Below are 16873 nucleotides of genomic sequence, written 5' to 3' on the forward strand. Positions count from 1 at the left end.
ATTGGTGTAGCATGTTCCAGCACCAATGATAACAGTGCTGTGTCCAATCAAAAGTCTGCAAAAAAAAAGCTTTAAGAAATAATGCTTTAAAAATTAAACAAAAAACTCCTCCAAAAACTCTCCAAGGCAATATGCACACAGGGTCTGTAGAGAAACTTAGTGGAAACTGGACAGAAACTCTCCAAATACTAAAAAAAGATAGTAATCGTGTGAATTGAGGCCAAACAGAGTCCAAAGTGTCGAAATCATCCTGAAAACGTTGAGTTTGTGCTCAGCAAATAGACTCAGCGTGCACATCGCCCCAAAAAGTAGCATTTTCTGAGGTGGTTTCTACTAGAAAACTCGTAGTTTTTTGAACATTCCCAAAGAACTCTGTGTGCACGTACCTTAAGGATATGTTCACACTGCGTCATTTTCCTGCAATTTTTGTGCAGAAAAAGATCAGACAAAAATGCTCAAAAGAACAGATGTATTCATTTCCATGTTAAAATGATTTGCTGTTCACATGTTCAGGCTTTTGTGCAGCTTTTAAATGCTTCAGGCTTCTTAAAAGAAGTATCATGTCTATTCTTCTGACATTTATCGCTAGGAAAAGGCTCAATACTTTACAATGTAAGTAAAAGGCTTAAAATCTAATATATATAATCGTCTTATCCCGTCTGTCTGTCTGTCTGTCCAGGAAATCCTGCGTTGCTGATTGGTCCGGCCGCGGCCAATCAGCGACGCGGGATTTCAGAAAAAGATGGCGGCCGTTAGCGGCTCATCTGCGGGACGGAGGTCAGCGGCAATGGAGCCGGGAGATGAGCGGCGATTTTGGCGCCAAATTTAAACACCACTCTGCTGATTGGTCCCGGCCGCGACCAATCAGCGAGATTGGCGCCAAGTTTAAACACCGCTCTGCACAGAGGTCAGCGGCGATGCAACCGGGAGATGAGCGGCGCTAACAGCATAAGTACCCCGACCTGCGGCGCCGCTGACCCCTATGTGGCTACCGTCGGGAGATCAGCGGCTTGGCCCGCTGATCTCCCGACGGCAAGTGTGAAGGGAGGGACGGCGCCGCTGCCCGGTCCTCAGTAATACGGTTCGCTGATTGGTCGCGGCCGGCGGCAGCGACCAATCACCGATTTTGGCGCCAAATTTAAACACCGCTCTGCTGATTGGTCGCGGCCGGGGGCCACGACCAATCAGCGATTTTGGCGCCAAATGTAAACACCGCTCTGCTGATTGCGCCTGGTCAGCCGCATACATGTTCTAGAATACCCGATGCGTTAGAATCGGACCACCATCTAGTAGTTTTATAAAATCCCTTTCCATAAGTTTTATTATGGCTCTTGATGTTCCGAAAAAGCAGCACCAGTCCCACACTGAATCCAGAGGACAGGTGATAAAGGAATATTCTAGTCTGTAGAAATTAAGTGTCAATAAAATGCTAAATCAATACTAGCTAATATCAGATACGAGGGTCTGTAGTAACACTGGTATCATCATATCCCTATGATGCTCCGGGCGCTGTGTCCCCGGTGATCTCATGACATTATTATGACAAGTGAACACTGCAGCCAATGATGGGCTGCAGCCTTCACAATTCCATTATATTGGATGAAAATAAAATCTCATGATGTCTAACTCCTTGGGATCAAAACTGTAAACCCTTCACGTAGATTTATATCTAGCAAATATTTTCTCAATTGCTGGGATTGTCAATTAACTTTGTATTCTTCCAAATACCAGTACAGACCACAAAGTAATTCCATGTATTCTGTTAGTACAAAGTGATCAATTTGTAGAATTTTTCTTTTTTATTAGTTGACCTCGTTCCGTCAGTAAACAGATTATTCAGACTAGAATCTTGGCCCGGATTGTACCCCTTGTTATTGTGAATGTCCACAGATGTGACCCGAAATAACCTCCGGCTCACAGACAAGGAGTTTTTTGTTACGATGGACACTTGTTATTTTTTTCTTTTGTGTGTGTTAACAACTAAGCAGTTTTTGAACAAAAACAAAAATTCATCCCCCGACCTCCCCCTCCACCACCACCACCACCACCGTCCGTCATCGTGACTGTGACTCAGTGTCCAGGGTTTACAGAACTAATCAAACTTCCAGCATCACTCGGAAAATAGGAACACGTCAGGAATTCCACGTTGTAAAGTTGATCTAAAGTCCAGGACGCTGCCTTGAAGATAGTCTACTATAAAGGACGGCTCGGGGTTTCTACTCATCATCGTCAGACACCCGGAGATCCGGTAAGGAAACTAGGGCAGAGCAGGGCAGCCAAGACCCAAAATATGGAAGGGGGTTTGGTGGAATTTATAGAAGATCAGCTTATTTTTACTCATGACCACCCTTTCTTTTTATAGTTTTAAAACTCTGAGAAACTTTGCCCCATCCAAAGGTTCAATATGTTGGCGAGGGTGACAGTGGTGGCGCTGGTTTTGTGCACAATCACAGGTCAGTATTGGTTGTGTGGTTCTGGATGATCTGTAGTTGTCTGATGGGAGGATGTGAATATTTATATATATATAAATAATAAATATATATATACAGAGAGAGAATAATGGCACTGAAAGGGGGTGTCCACTTTGGCTTTATTTTAACAAAATGTATTTTAGGACTTGTCTTACTTATATGTAAGATATGCAGGATATCTTTCTTCATCACAGATGTCTTATTCCCAGAATGGCTGCCGATGGAGGAGCAAGTGACCAGACCTGTCAATCAGCCTCCTCCAATTACAAAACACTGCACATAGGAAAGCTGTTTTTCGATTGGACGAGACTGATCAGCAGGGGCGTAGCTATAATATATGTAGGGGTTGCAATCGCACCGGGGACCTGGAGCCTAGGAGGCCCAAGAGGTGCCTTTGGCCCATATGAAAAGATCATTACTAATATAGACTTGCATTAATAAGGGGCCCCGTTGGAGCTTTGCTTTGGGGCCCATGAACTTCAAGTTACTCCATTCTTGATCAGGTCTACTCAACTGCTTCTCCATCAACTACATTTTTTGAGAATAGGAGAGCTGTGCAGTTTGTGAGGAAGGCTCCGCTAACAAGGGGTAGACAATCTGTAATAATTAATGCTACACTATAAGGGCTCGCTCACACTGGCGATTCTGCATGCTGCATTCTACAATTCTATGGGTGCGAGTAAAACACCTGGCTGCACTCGGATGTCATCCGAGTGCAGTCCGATGTACGCTCACAGAGACAATGGAGAAGATGGAGAAATTAAGTTTTTCTTCTTCTCCACACCTGTGATACAATTCTCTCATTGGAGACAATCGGATCACATTCGGATGACACTCAGATCAAACTCTGACAGAGTTCGAGCTGAGTGTCATTAGCCTAATCGATCCAATACTCTCGCATGAGAGAACATACGCCAGTGTGAGTGAACCCTTATACAGTAAAATAATATAACAATAATGCCAAAATCATATCTCCAATATGTGCTGAAAACAAAGATAACATGGACAAATCCTTTAATGCTGTCTCATAGAATCCATGTAAAATCTCAGCCACATTTCTTTCTCCATCAGAATCTTTTGTTCATGTTTTCAACTCCACCAGAATATCAGTTTTATATCTAATATTTGTAATATATGTTCTTAGTAAATTATCTTCCAGCCATTCTTTATATCCTTTTTGCCATGCAAGTGTCATAGCGCAAGACAACTAAGTGTCCTAAGCTATCCTGTTGCTCATGCTGTGCAGTTCATAGGTGACACACACGTTAGGCAGATATCTGTAGAGCAGTGTTCCCCAACTCTGGTCCTCAAGAGCCACCAACAAGTCATGTTTTCAGGATTTCCTTATTATTGTACAGGCAATAATTCCATCACCTGGACAGGCGATAATTCCATCACCTGGGCAATACTAAGCAAGTCCTGAAAACATGACCTGTTGGTGGCTCTTGAGGACTAGAGTTGGGAAACACTGCTGTAGACGGATCAAGTTGCTCATGCTGTGCAGTTTATCGGTGACACACACTAGTCGAATATCTGAAGAGGGATCCTGTTGCTCATGCTGTGTAGTTTATGGGTTTACACACACATTCACATACAAACTAGCCAAATATCTGAAGAGGGATCATGTTGCTCATGCTGTGCAGTTTATGGAGGAGGAAGAGTGGTGGATGGAGTATGAACTGTAGAATTTTTTTGTTCTTCACTTTAAGAAAACTCATGTCTAGAGCTGAATAATCTGATAATGTACTTAATGGGTAATACCATCTTAGTAAGTTATCACCAAATTTACAGGGCATGAGATAACTTGTTGATCACTAGAGCTCCCACCTTTGGAATCCTTCTCGATTCCAAGATTGGAGCAATATGACTAAAGTAGGAGTTGAGCATGTATGCCAGCTCTCCATTTATTGTCTTCTAGACCACCAGAGAAAGCTCAGTACTGCACTTGTCTATCTCTTGCAGTCCCATAGAGAATGAATAAAATAGTAAGTTCAGAGTCCTAATCTTGGGATCGGTAAAGGGTAGGGATGAGCGGACCAGTGGATGTTCAGGTTTATCGGGTTCGACCAAACTTTTGTCCAAAGTTCGGTTCAGGCACCATAACTCTACCCGAACTTTAACCCGAACCCCATAGACGTCAATGGGGACCTGAACTTTGGTGCTATAAAAGGTCTGTAAAATGGTAAAGGCTAGGGGTCTCTCTCTCTCCCCCTCTGTTCTCCCGGAACTCCGAACACTTCCGGGAGAAGTCCGTCTTTGGAGTTCAACACTGGACACTAGGTGTCCGGTACGAACCCTAAACTTTACAGTTTCGGTTTGCTCATCTCTAGTCAAGGTTCCAAGCAATTGACAAGTGATTGCTAATCCTTTGGTTGGTTGATAACATGCTGAGATGGGAATAAACCTATTAAGTTGTATTTGTTGTAACTGTATACACTGAAAGCCAAAATAAGGGCTCCTTTCTATCGTTAGATCTCCTCAGTTAAGTCTATTTTTTTTTCAGGATCCCAAGCTGATATCAGCTCTGACCAGATAACCAATGCTTTCTGGGATTACTTTACCCAACTGACCACTGATACACAGGATAAAGTGGGGCAGATACAGCAATCGGACATTACCAAGCAGCTGAAGTAAGTGAGCAGCGCCGAAGCTTGCCTAATCCCTACGAATTTAGATGACTACAGTATAAGGAACAATATTTAATGGGTTGACCAACTAGAAGAGCAAAGATCTTCAGATGAATTTGACATCCAAATACATGCAACTTTTTCTATTAACTTTTATTATCCAAGTTCCATCATTCTCCAGCTCTTAGCAATGGTCCTGGGTCCCTGCTGCTCCATTTCTACGTTGAGTTTGAAACAGGAGAGAGTTTTCTGTGTTGGCATGTGATGTAATTGGGGTGGCTGGCTACCATTTCAGTAGCTAATTCAACCTTCTTCTCATTCATCAGCCGTGACGGAGAAGGCGAGCGGCTGGTTTTTATATATTAGTAATGAGCAGTCAGCCATCCAGTCCCCTTCATGCACATGTGCCAACTCAGGAAGCTCTCCTCTTCTTGAACCCCATGTGGACGTAAAGTTGCTGAGACCCTTGACCGGTGTAGATAATGGGACTTTAGAAGATATATTATTAATATGTTGCAAACATTTCAATTTTAAACACATTTAAATATCTTTTTTTTTTACTTAGACAACCCCTTTAAACGGGTTGTCTCGTGAAGACCACTTGTTTAACAATAGAAGAAGATCCATGGATCAACCATTGGTCTAGGTTCAGAAATCCCTGGCAATTGTTTATTATTACCAAGGGAATGTGTATCTGGCCGTACATGTAGTCCCACATGTCAGCTCTCCTTATGGAAAAAAACTTGATATCACTACTAATGTTGACTGCTTTTGTAGTAACTAAGTCCTTTTCTTTCTTGCCAGTGTTCTGATTGAAGAAAACTTGAAAAGCGTCAATCTGTACGCTGGAGAACTTCAGCAACAGATCATACCCTTTGCAAAACAGATACATGAGCAACTAACTCAAGATTCGGAAAAACTGAGGGAGCAAATAAGACAGGAACTGGAAAAGCTGAAGGTCAAGTTGTCTCCTTATGCAGATGAGGTGCACAAGCAACTAAGCAGAAATGTAGAGGAGCTTCAGATAAAACTGGCACCATATGCAGAACAGCTACGGACACAGCTGGATAAAAACACACAGATCGTAAGTGAGCAGCTAAAGTCTGTAACGAAGGATCTGGAAGCCAAGATTAGAGAAAACGCTGACCGTGTTCAGGAATCACTGACCCCATATTCTCAAGAGCTCAAGGTTATGATAGATGACAATGTGGAACAGCTGAGAAAGCAACTGAAGCCCATCACTGGAAAAGTGAAAGAAAATATTGACCAACAACTTCAAGAACTATATAAAAGCCTAACACCCTACGCCGAAGACGTGCAAGATGAGCTGCGTAAGCAGATTCAGAACATGGAGTTTCAGATGAGGAAAAATGTTGAGCAAATGGAGACCAAAATGTTGGAGTTCACCGGGCAGCTGAGAGAGCAACTCTATCCCTACGCCAATGAGCTCAGGAGCAAACTGAATGGAGATATGGCAAACGTCAAGCAGATGTTGGAGCCGTACCTTACCGAGATGAACCAGAAGATGGACCAGAAGGTAGTAGAGTTCAAAGACACAATGACCCCTTTTGTTGATGACCTCAACAAAGCCCTTGTACAAAGAGTGGAGGACATGAAACAGAAGCTGGGAGAATACAACGTGAGTGTACAGGACCAAGTGGAGTATATGGAGAAAGATGTCCGAGACAAGATCCGAGATTTCATCAACAAAGGCGTTTCCACCGAAAATTAGATGCCATTTCATTGACTTTATGCCAACTGAACAACATCGTACTAACCGATAGGACATTGGCTTACAAGCTTAAAGCTATTATATTCTGCTTTTACTATCGTTGTTGAGCTAGCCTTTAATACTAAGCGTACTATATTTATAACTTACGTTGTTTCAAAGTGCATGTAAAATGTATGGATTGCCAAATATTACGACTAATACGTTTGTTGTCACCAGTGATGGTGTTGGATAAACCTATGTCTGTTTTTTCTCCTTTAATGTTTTCAGTATTTTTATTTTTACTTCGGTTAAATAAAATGCAACAGAGCAATGCACAAAGTGTTTATGTCAATGATTCGGAATAAAAGTTCTCACCAGGGTTCAAAATTCCATTATTCTGTTCCGTATGAGTAGCAGAATAATGGAACTCATGGTAGGGACAGGAGAGGTTCATGACGGACTTTAACGATGCAAGACGGAGGAAAGGAAGTGGTGCGGCACATCCACCAGGTAAAATAAAAAAATCTTTATTGGAACATCTTTAAAATGAAAAAAATCCATCCAAAAAACTGATGCGTTTATGGCACAACAAATGCCCCTGGTCATACTTACTATGATGTTCCAATAAAGATTTTTGGATCTTACCCAGTGGATGTGCCGCACCACTTCCTTTCCTCTACATGTTTGCTGTGCTTCACCAGTGGGATCTGGCACCCACTGGCTGTGATATTCTCAGCTTTCTATCTTCAAACAAACGTGATTCCCTCTCAATCCTTAGTTTCTAATATCACACGTCATGCAAGGTGGACTCCATCAACCTAAATGGAGTCCACCAGGTTTTTGTTAGGGTGACCATCATTTTACTTTGTTTTGCTGTTAACAGAGGCTCTAAAGCAGAAGTCAACGCAGGTCTCACAAGTCCAACATTCATGGTCCAAGTACAAACCGCGTTGTCTGGACCGGCCACAGATCTCTTGACCCAAACTCAATAGTATCATAGACATATAAGGCAACGAGACCAAAGACCAGACCGGACATCGGAATTGTCACTCGGAAGGTGAATGTCAGTCATGCAAAACCAGCCTTACTGTCATTAAACGTCTTAAAATATCCAGAGATGATCAACCATCGATAATTCATAATAGGATACTGCCACACATGAGTTTTGGGGTTTGTTTCTGTACTGTCCTTACCCCTTTCTGGACTATAATAGTACATAGGGGTATACGGGTCATTCAGATGTATTATTACGGCTCAGTGATGATGTGGGCACAGGACTGTGTCCGTGCCACCAATAGTGAGCGTCAAGTGTTCTTGCATTGTAACGGCCGAACTTGGTGATAATTCTGATCCCAATTGTTTGACTGTTTAGATGCAATGAAAAAGCCTAAGATAGAAACAAAATGAACATATCCCCTGCCGTAAGTAAATAAGTAAAAGCAATAGTGCATATAAATAACATAGGGTACTTAGTAAACATCGTTTTTTTATCAAAAAAGCGTAAAAGCCATCTGACCAGTGACAATGTGACCCCAAATCGGGACAGTCCTAACCTCTAGCATTAAAACCTTACCATGTATCAAAATGACTTCAATTTGTATACGGGTCAAGCAGGCCCGGGTCCCGAATATGGATACCCAGCAAATGGGAAGCTATATAAACGTAATGCCCAGCTCAAAGAAAGGGAGGCCGCACCCTTACCGGCACTAAGTGCAGAAGTCTGAAAATTAACTGAACTGGAGTATAAGTTGGTATGCATGCAAAATAGGAGCATGTTCACACTGGCCATTAAACAGACAAAACCTAAGACAGAAGCAAAATTAACATATTTTGTCCTGACTATAAGGACTGTTGAAAATCCCCCCAAAATTGCAGAATTCCAGTTTTTTTTTGTTTTCTTCCCCCGAAAAAACATTAACTGTAATAAATGATATCTACAATTGAAAATACTGCAAAATGAGTTCTGAAAAAAAATAAAAAAGCAAAGTCACGCAAGAACGGAATGTAGAACTCTGGCGTAAGAGGCGACGTACTTAAGGGGGTTGTCCAGGATTAGAAAAAACATGGCTGCCTTCTTCCAAAAACAGCAATATACGTAGCTACAGGTTGTGCATTGTACCTGAGATCTGCGTCATTTACTTCAATGGAGAATATCTATTATATAAGACAAACCTTATAGACGGGGGTGGAGCTGTTTATGGGAAAAAAAAACAGTCATGTGTTTCTAATTGTGGACAACCCCTTTAAGGGCTTAAAGTCAATGTCCATCTATGAAAATGTGGCGCCCCTGAGGGTTCAGTCGCCACAGAGGTACTGCGCCTCACCCAGAGGTGTGGTGTCTCCTTTTCTCAGGTAAGGAGGGAGTGCTGCCCGGAACCCCAACACCCGCATTCAACACTACACTACTCCAGGCCGGCAGGAAGGGCAAGATGCACTGTGTTTCCTGCTGAGCCCTGTCCCTGGCTGGAGTGGGGGGAACCAAAGGTAGGGGGAACCAGTAGTGGGTGTGGGTGGAGGAAGTAGAGTAGGGGAGCACCATCATAGAAGGAGGTATATAAAGGGAAGCCATCTTAGGGTGGCAGATCAGTCAGAACAGTAGGAGAAGTTAGTCAGTCAGGGAGCAGAGTCTCGTTAGGAGCTCTGCTCCACAAGTGGGGCCTAGTGATAGAGGCCCAGGAGGGGAGCAGAGGAGGAAGGCTCCGTTCTATTGATGGGATCCCAGGGGGTACGGCGAGTGCAGGACTGCCCCCCTTACGCCCCGAATCTGTCCTAGTCACCGTGAGGGTCAAGCAGGTCTGGGAACTCCAAGTGCCCAGAGGGACTTCAGAGCACCCGAGCGGGACTGTGAGTGGGGAAGCGCAGGGCAGGAGGGAGAAGACCCAGCGTGAAGACGGTCTAGTGAGGAACATAAGAAAGCGGGGTTCCGTCAGGTGCTCCTGACCTACCTGAGGAAGAGCTGAACCCCCGATCTTGGGGACACAGCGCGACGCGGGAGGCTGGCACCTTCGCAGTGGACCAGTGGAGCGTACATAAGAACTGTGAGTAAAGACTCGGATGACTGCACCGCACTGCCTCCGTCCATTATTTTAGCTGCGCCATCTCTCCCTCTGCACTACAAGTCCCAGCATCACCACCCACCAAACTCCACACTGCCCCGGGGGCCCGCTCCACCTGTGGCGAGCAGAAACACCTCAGCTGCCATCCCATCACCCCCCGGAGGTCTGCAGCAGCGCTGGTAAACCTTACCGGGTACCACAGGTATCACCCTGGCCTGGATGCCACAAATATAATAAAGCTGTGTCTGAGAGCAAGGGGGAGGTCCTCTGGTCAAGGACCATTAGCATGCAGCACCTCCTGTCCCAGGCCAGTAGGGGGAGCAGGCTGCCCCTATAAAAGCTGGAGCTGGGGGCAGGGTTGGGGAGAACTGGACAACCTGTCTCTGGATAGAGAAGTGTCCCAGAGCAGGGACAGACAGTTGTGTTGCAGCCTAAGAGGACGTGTGGCAGTAGGAGAGCCACGAGCCAGGGACAAGAGGCGAAGTGCGCCTGTCCTGGCAGACGAAGAGACTAATTTATCAGACTTTGGTGTCTGAGGCTGTGAGGATTCCACGTCCTACAGCAGATAACCAGTCCGCAGGGGACTGTATGTTCCTTGGCCTAAGAAGCCCGGAGGCTCCGCCACAGCAGAAGGGACCAGCAAAGCCGTACCAGGCCGGGAGTAGAAAGGGACCCAAGTTGCAAGCCATACGGGCGAGAGGACACGGTGAGCTCGGGAACGTGGGCTGTTACGCTACGAGGAGGGAAGTAGCCAGAAGGAGCACAGAGAGCACGGTAGGCCTACACCCTCACCCTGACCAGGGCCAGCCTCCCACTTGCTCTCAGACATCCAGGCCCCCTCCTAGCCGGGCCAGTTTCTGGATCATATTACCTGTTCTAATAAAGACCCTGAACTGTTTAAAGGGCCTCCGTTTCCTGGCTATCGCGGTCGGAATCATCCCCTCCATCATCCATTATATATTCTGCCCTGGGGCCATACTCCTCCCGTGGGGAGTTGAACTATTCAGTGCTGCACATTTATATCAGCCCCAGCGGTCTGCACTGCAGCAGTGGTTAGCCCTGACCGCAATCCACGGGTGGCGTAGTCGGACATTACCTACAGCACATAGCAGACTACCACTGGTCTGACCACCTTGAGCCACGGAACCGGGTCGCCACTACTACTCCCAGCATTGCCCTGAAGTCCGGTTCCGAGTGCCCCACGGCCCAGGGGGCGAGTCAGCTTACCTTACCAGGTACCACAGGTGGCATCACGAACTATTTATTTTATTTTTCCTATCCAAGTTACAAATCCCCCTTTTTAGTTGACCGCCCTGGGCCACGGACCAGGCAGCCACTGTGACATATCCCCCCCCACCAGCATCCATAGGCCCGGCTGTCGAATACCCCATTGCCCTGGGGGCGCGTCAACTTCTGGCGTCACGAACAGGATTTCGTGCCCGTTGCAACTAACAGGATTCCGTGCCCGTTGCCACCGGGTACTGTGCGCCTTAAAGAACTGTGTTATGTTACTGAATGTGGCGCCCGCCCCAGAAGAACGGGCGCCATTATGTGCGTGGTCAAAGACAACAATATGGAGCCTCCCATCATGGGCCGGGTCCCAGAATGGCGCCAAAAGCACACCCTGCCGATTGCAACAGTGACTGTCCGCATAGATGTGTCCATCAAGGCAGAGAGGACGTCACAGGGAGTGACCGACAGCAGGCTGCCATGGGACCGCCCGCGAAAGGGGAGGGGAGGAAGAGAGAAGGAATGGAGACAGGGTGTGGTCTTAACAAGTCTACACAGACCGCACCCGGCAGCCAGCATGGACGGAAGCAAGGATCCAGCCTCCGCCTCTGGCCTGCAGGAACAAGCGACCCCCCTCACCCTGGAGGGGGAATCAAGTAAACTGTCCCCGGAGGATACGGAATTCCTCCAAATAGAGATCCTGGAGCTGAGCCAGCAGGTGGAACGGGCCCAGCCAGCAGCGGTCACCAGGTGGAAGAGCGAGCTGCTGGAGAAGTTAGCAGCTCGGCGGCGGCCAGCACCGGATATTATCAGCGGCACCCCAGCCCCGGCGGAGCCTGATGAACACCAGGAGGCCGTGTGCAGCACAGGAGCAGGTAGGAAGAGTTCCCCCATCCAGGGCGCTGCAAGCACCGACCTGCTCCGGGGCCTCCTGCAGCAGCAGCCCCTGTACCCGGGCGCGTGCACCCTAGACCAGCTGCTAAGCCCGGAACCTCCACCCCCGGGCGCTGAATCCGAAAACCTCCTGCTCGGCTCCCTCCCGGAACCGCCACCTCCGGCACCCGGGTGGGTGTACGGCGCCTTCCTTTGATTGGTCCGCCAGATTTGGGGACCAGCAGCCGTACCCGCTACTCCCGACACCAGCGCCCCCGGTTGCCTGACCCAGCGGAGAAGAATTTAGTTGGGACAACCGGGGGGGGGACCTGATGGGGTTCCCGCAGGAGACCCAAGCCGAGGCCCTGCAGAGAAAGGAGTTCTGCAGGCGGGAGCTCCAAAAGCTGGAGAAGGAGCGGCACACTCGGTGGGCGCGTTGTGAGCAGTTAAAGGCCCGGAACAAGGCCGCAAAAGCTCAAGCCCGGCAGGTGGAATCTGCCCACCCCAGCCCCGTGAAGAAGGACTAGTAGTAAAGTTCGACTTGAAGGCTGGGTGGTGCTTTATCCGAAATCCCAATTTCTGCAGGGATATTTTCGTGAACCGGCGGGATGTTGAGCCCGAGCTGGAACAGGGCCATCCCAACCGGAACCTGTACCCCGGCAACCGTGTCACCTACACTCGACACCACGGGGAACGCGGGTGGTATGCCCTCCAACTGTGCCGCGTGATTGAGGACACGCCCCCGCAGAACATGGCTGATGACCCGGCTGGGTCCAGCAAAAATCAAAAGTACCCCAGGCGGGAACCCCACTACTAGTACAGTAGGTGGGACTAAACTGTATATAGTCACCCGTAAGGGTACAGAAAATTGAAGTTGTTTTAAGTGTGTTTTAATAATTACCCGTCAGGGTATACAGACTTCAGGCTGAGGACTGTAAGCAGCCAAAGACTGACTTTGTATATAGTTTTGCACTTCTTAAAGTGCTCTCTATTGGTTTTATAAGTGCAACCAAGTGACCTCAGAAAAAAAACCCGTTTGGCGTGGCGGAAGACGTGGTCCAGCACCAGGATCACCTATGCCCTGCAGCCACGCCCAGGGCCTACGTTGAGGGTTTGCGGATGGGTCCCTCATGCTGCTACTTTTGCACCTGTTTGAAAAAGAAAATGGACACCCGGTTATAGAATGTGCTGTAACCTGTTGCAGAATGTTATTAAAAGTGTTTGTGATGTTATGATAACCTGTAACTTTAAAGAGAAGTGCCTCCCTTAAAGGGAAGAAATGTTTTGTTACAATCTTATATGCGAATGCATTCTAAAAACTGCATGTCTAATTTACCGTGTTTTGCTCAGTTCCAGCCCGCGGACGTGCTGTGTTTTGCAAGTGTGGAGTGTGGCGCCCCTGAGGGTTCAGTCGCCACAGAGGTACTGCACCTCACCCAGAGGTGTGGTATCTCCTTCTCTCAGGTAAGGAGGGAGTACTGCCTGGGACCCCAACACCCGCATTCAACACTACACTGCTCCAGGCCGGCAGGAAGGGCAAGATGCAATGTGTTTCCTGCTGAGCCCTGTCCCTGGCTGGAGTGGGGGGAACCAAAGGTAGGGGGAACCAGTAGTGGGTGTGGGTGGAGGATGTAGAGTAGGGGAGCACCATTGTAGGAGGTATATAAAGGGAAGCCATCTTAGGGTGGCAGATCAGTCAGAACAGTAGGAGAAGTTAGTCAGTCAGGGAGCAGAGTCTCGTTAGGAGCTCTGCTCCACAAGTGGGGCCTAGTGATAGAGGCCCAGGAGGGGCGCAGAGGAGGAAGGCTCCGTTTTATTGAAGGGATCCCAGGGGGTACGGCGAGTGCAGGACGGCACCCGTATGCCCCGAATCTGTCAGAAGACAGAGGGATCAGGCTGCAAGAAGGGGACTGGCCCCTGGACCAGCCGTGTTACTCCAGGTCTCGGCTGGAAAAACCGGAGGCTTCTGGCTTTCATAGTGCAGTTGCCAAAGCCTCATCCTAGTCACCGTGAGGGTCAAGCAGGTCCGGGAACTCCAAGTGCCCAGAGGGACTTCAGAGCACCTGAGCGGGACTGTGAGTGGGGAAGAGCAGGGCAGGAGGGAAAAGACCCAGCGTGAAGACGGTCTAGTGAGGAACATAAGAAAGCGGGGTTCTGTCAGGTGCTCCTGACCTACCTGAGGAAGAGCTGAACCCCCGATCTGGTGGACGCAGCGCGACACGGGAGGCTGGCTTCCGTGCAGTGTACCAGTGGAGCGTACATGAGAACTGTGAGTAAAGACTAGGATGACTGCACCGCACTGCCTCCGTCCATTATTTCAGCTGCGCCATCTCTCCCTCTGCACTACAAGTCCCAGCATCACCACCCACCAAACTCCACACTGCCCCGGGGGCCCACTCTATCTGTGGGGAGCAGAAACACCTCAGCTGCCATCCCATCACCCCCCGGAGTTGTGCAGCAGCGCTGGTAAACCTTACCAGGTACCACAGGTGGCGTCACAAACTATTTATTTTATTTTTCCTATCCAAGTTACAAATCCCCATTTTTAGTTGACCGCCCTGGGCCACGGACCGGGCCAGCCACTGTGACATATCCCCCCCCCACCAGCATCCATAGGCCCTGCTGCCGAGTACCCCATTGCCCTGGGGGCGCGTCAAAAACAGTCATACTGTTTATGTTTAGAATTATTCTACATGGAAAAAGTTATCTTGTAAGTATATTGCTTTCATGGAGTTTGCATTTCTGGCACAGGGACTGGAAGTCAGTGAATGGGGGTCAGAGGACCTTCATTCTCTCGATTGATGATGGTCTTGGAGGGGGTTTATTCTTAGATTGACCTACCCCATTAAAGAGCATCTGTCACCATCATTATCTATAATAAAAACATATAATACATATATTTTTCTCAATACGTCTGTGATTTTCTTCTAGGAGCGCAACTTTTAATAATTTTATATACATAGTTTAACACAATGGACGCTCATTCATTACGGGTCTGGATCTCTTTAAATACAGGATCAAGCAACTGATTAGTCGATTGTGTCACCTGATATACTCTGCTGAATCTGATTGGTCAGTGCCCTGACTTTAGAGACTCCTTCCACACAAGCCAAGATTTCAAAGTGAAAAATGTCACAAAATACAAATACCCCCCCAAACTCAGTGTACAGACCCCCAGAAAGCAGCGAGTTATCCCCTCCTCCCTATCCTATCAATAGGGGATAATTTCACATTGGTACCTATGAGGAAGAGAAATTTAATCTCAAAGTTCAACAGCTCCACTTTCTTATCAAAACTGTAAAGCAATGAAATAGGTTCCCACTGGTGTGGAGAGACTAATGGACCAGGCAATGCTCCCTGGGAAAAAAAATATGCAAATTAACCCACATCCACATTTAATTTATTTTACAATTCCCTACTATTCTTCCTATACAGCTAATCCCTATCTGTTATTTTTTACTCCCTGTTCCAGTGATGTTTCAATGGAGGGGAGTCACAAATGAGGCATCACAGGAGGATGACCCTGTATTCACTTCTCTGCAGCATCTATCACCCCTCCTGAAACAGGACGTCATCAGGACCACCTGTTTCAGTAGCAATGATGGAAATGTGATAGCAATTTTTGTTACTGTCGCAGCATTTCTGTCCCCGCCGCAACATCTTCAGTCGCCGCCATCACAGTCCCTGCTTCTGTCCTTGCCGCTGCATCTTCAGTCACCCTTCCATAGTCCCTGCTTCTGTCCCTGCCGCTGCATCTTCAGTCGCCGCCATCACAGTTCCTGCTTCTGTCCCTGCCGCTGCATCTTCAGTCGTCGCTTGCACAGTCACTGCTTCTGTCCCCATCGCTGCATCTTTAGTCGCTGCTTCCACAGTCCCTGCTTCTGTCCCCACCACTGAATCTTCAGTCGCTGCTTCCACAGTTCCTGCTTCTGTCCCCACCACTGCATGTTCAGTCGCCGCTTCCACAGTCCCTGCTTCTGTCCCCACCACTGCCCTGTTCAGTCCCGCTTCCACAGTCCCTGCTTCTGTCCCCACTGCTGCATCTTCAGTCGCCGCTTCCACAGTCCCTGCTTCTGTCCCCACCACTGCATCTTCAGTCGCCGCTTCCACAGTCACCGCTTCTGTCCCCACCGCTGCATCTTCAGTTGTCACTTCCACAGTAACTGCTTCTGTCCCCACTGCATCTTCAGTCGCCGCTTCTACAGTCACTGCTTCTGACTCGCCCCCTGGGCCGTGGGGCACTCGGATCCGGGCAATAGGGGGAACGATGGGAGTAGTAGTGGCAACCCGGTTCCGTGGCTCAGGGTGGTCAGGCCAATGGTAGTCTGCTACGTTCTGCTGATAATGTCCGACTACGCCACCCGTGGATTGCGGTTATTAGGAACCGCCGCTGCATGCAGACCGCTGGGGCTGATGAGGTGTGCAGCTAGGGTAGTGTGACTCCCCACGGGAAGAGTGCGGCCCCAGGGCAGTATAATGGATGGTGGGAGTGATGGTAGTGAGAATCCCAGTGCTGATAGTGCTGGAGGAGCAAGGAGCACACAGACAACAAGTTGCAGTCCAGGGTCTTTACTGAAACAGGTAAACTGACCCATAAACAGTCCCAGCTAGGAGGGGACCTGGATGTCTGAGAGCAACGGGGAAATTGGCCCTGGTCAGGGTGAGGGTGTAGGCCTACCGTGCTTTCTGCGCTCCTTCTGGCTATCTCCTCGTTATAGGGTAACAGCCCACGTTTCCAAGCTTTCCGTGTATTCTCGCCTGTATGGCCTGCGACGTGGGTTCCTTTCTGCTCCCAGCCTTGTACGGCTTTACTGGTCCCTTCGGTTGTGGCCGGGCCTCCAGGCTTCTTAGGCCAAGGAATGTACAGTCCCTTGTGGACTGGTTCTCTGCTGGGGGATGTGGAAT

General features: G+C 48.1%; 1 protein-coding gene across 1 annotated transcript; it reads left to right on the top strand.

Annotated features, from left to right (window-relative positions):
* The first annotated feature begins 2096 nt into the window (after positions 1 to 2096).
* Positions 2097 to 7148, top strand: LOC141172659 (uncharacterized). The gene is made up of 4 exons (XM_073657093.1): positions 2097 to 2248; positions 2363 to 2453; positions 4975 to 5101; positions 5903 to 7148. The coding sequence occupies exons 2-4, from the start codon at positions 2405 to 2407 to the stop codon at positions 6828 to 6830; spliced, it is 1104 nt and encodes a 367-aa protein (XP_073513194.1). The 5' UTR covers positions 2097 to 2248; positions 2363 to 2404; the 3' UTR covers positions 6831 to 7148.
* The last annotated feature ends 9725 nt before the right edge of the window (positions 7149 to 16873 follow it).

The sequence above is a fragment of the Phyllobates terribilis genome, unplaced genomic scaffold (genome assembly GCF_046119375.1).
Source record: "Phyllobates terribilis strain yellow unplaced genomic scaffold, ASM4611937v1 Scaffold_12__6_contigs__length_324123572, whole genome shotgun sequence".
Classification (NCBI taxonomy): domain Eukaryota; kingdom Metazoa; phylum Chordata; class Amphibia; order Anura; family Dendrobatidae; genus Phyllobates; species Phyllobates terribilis.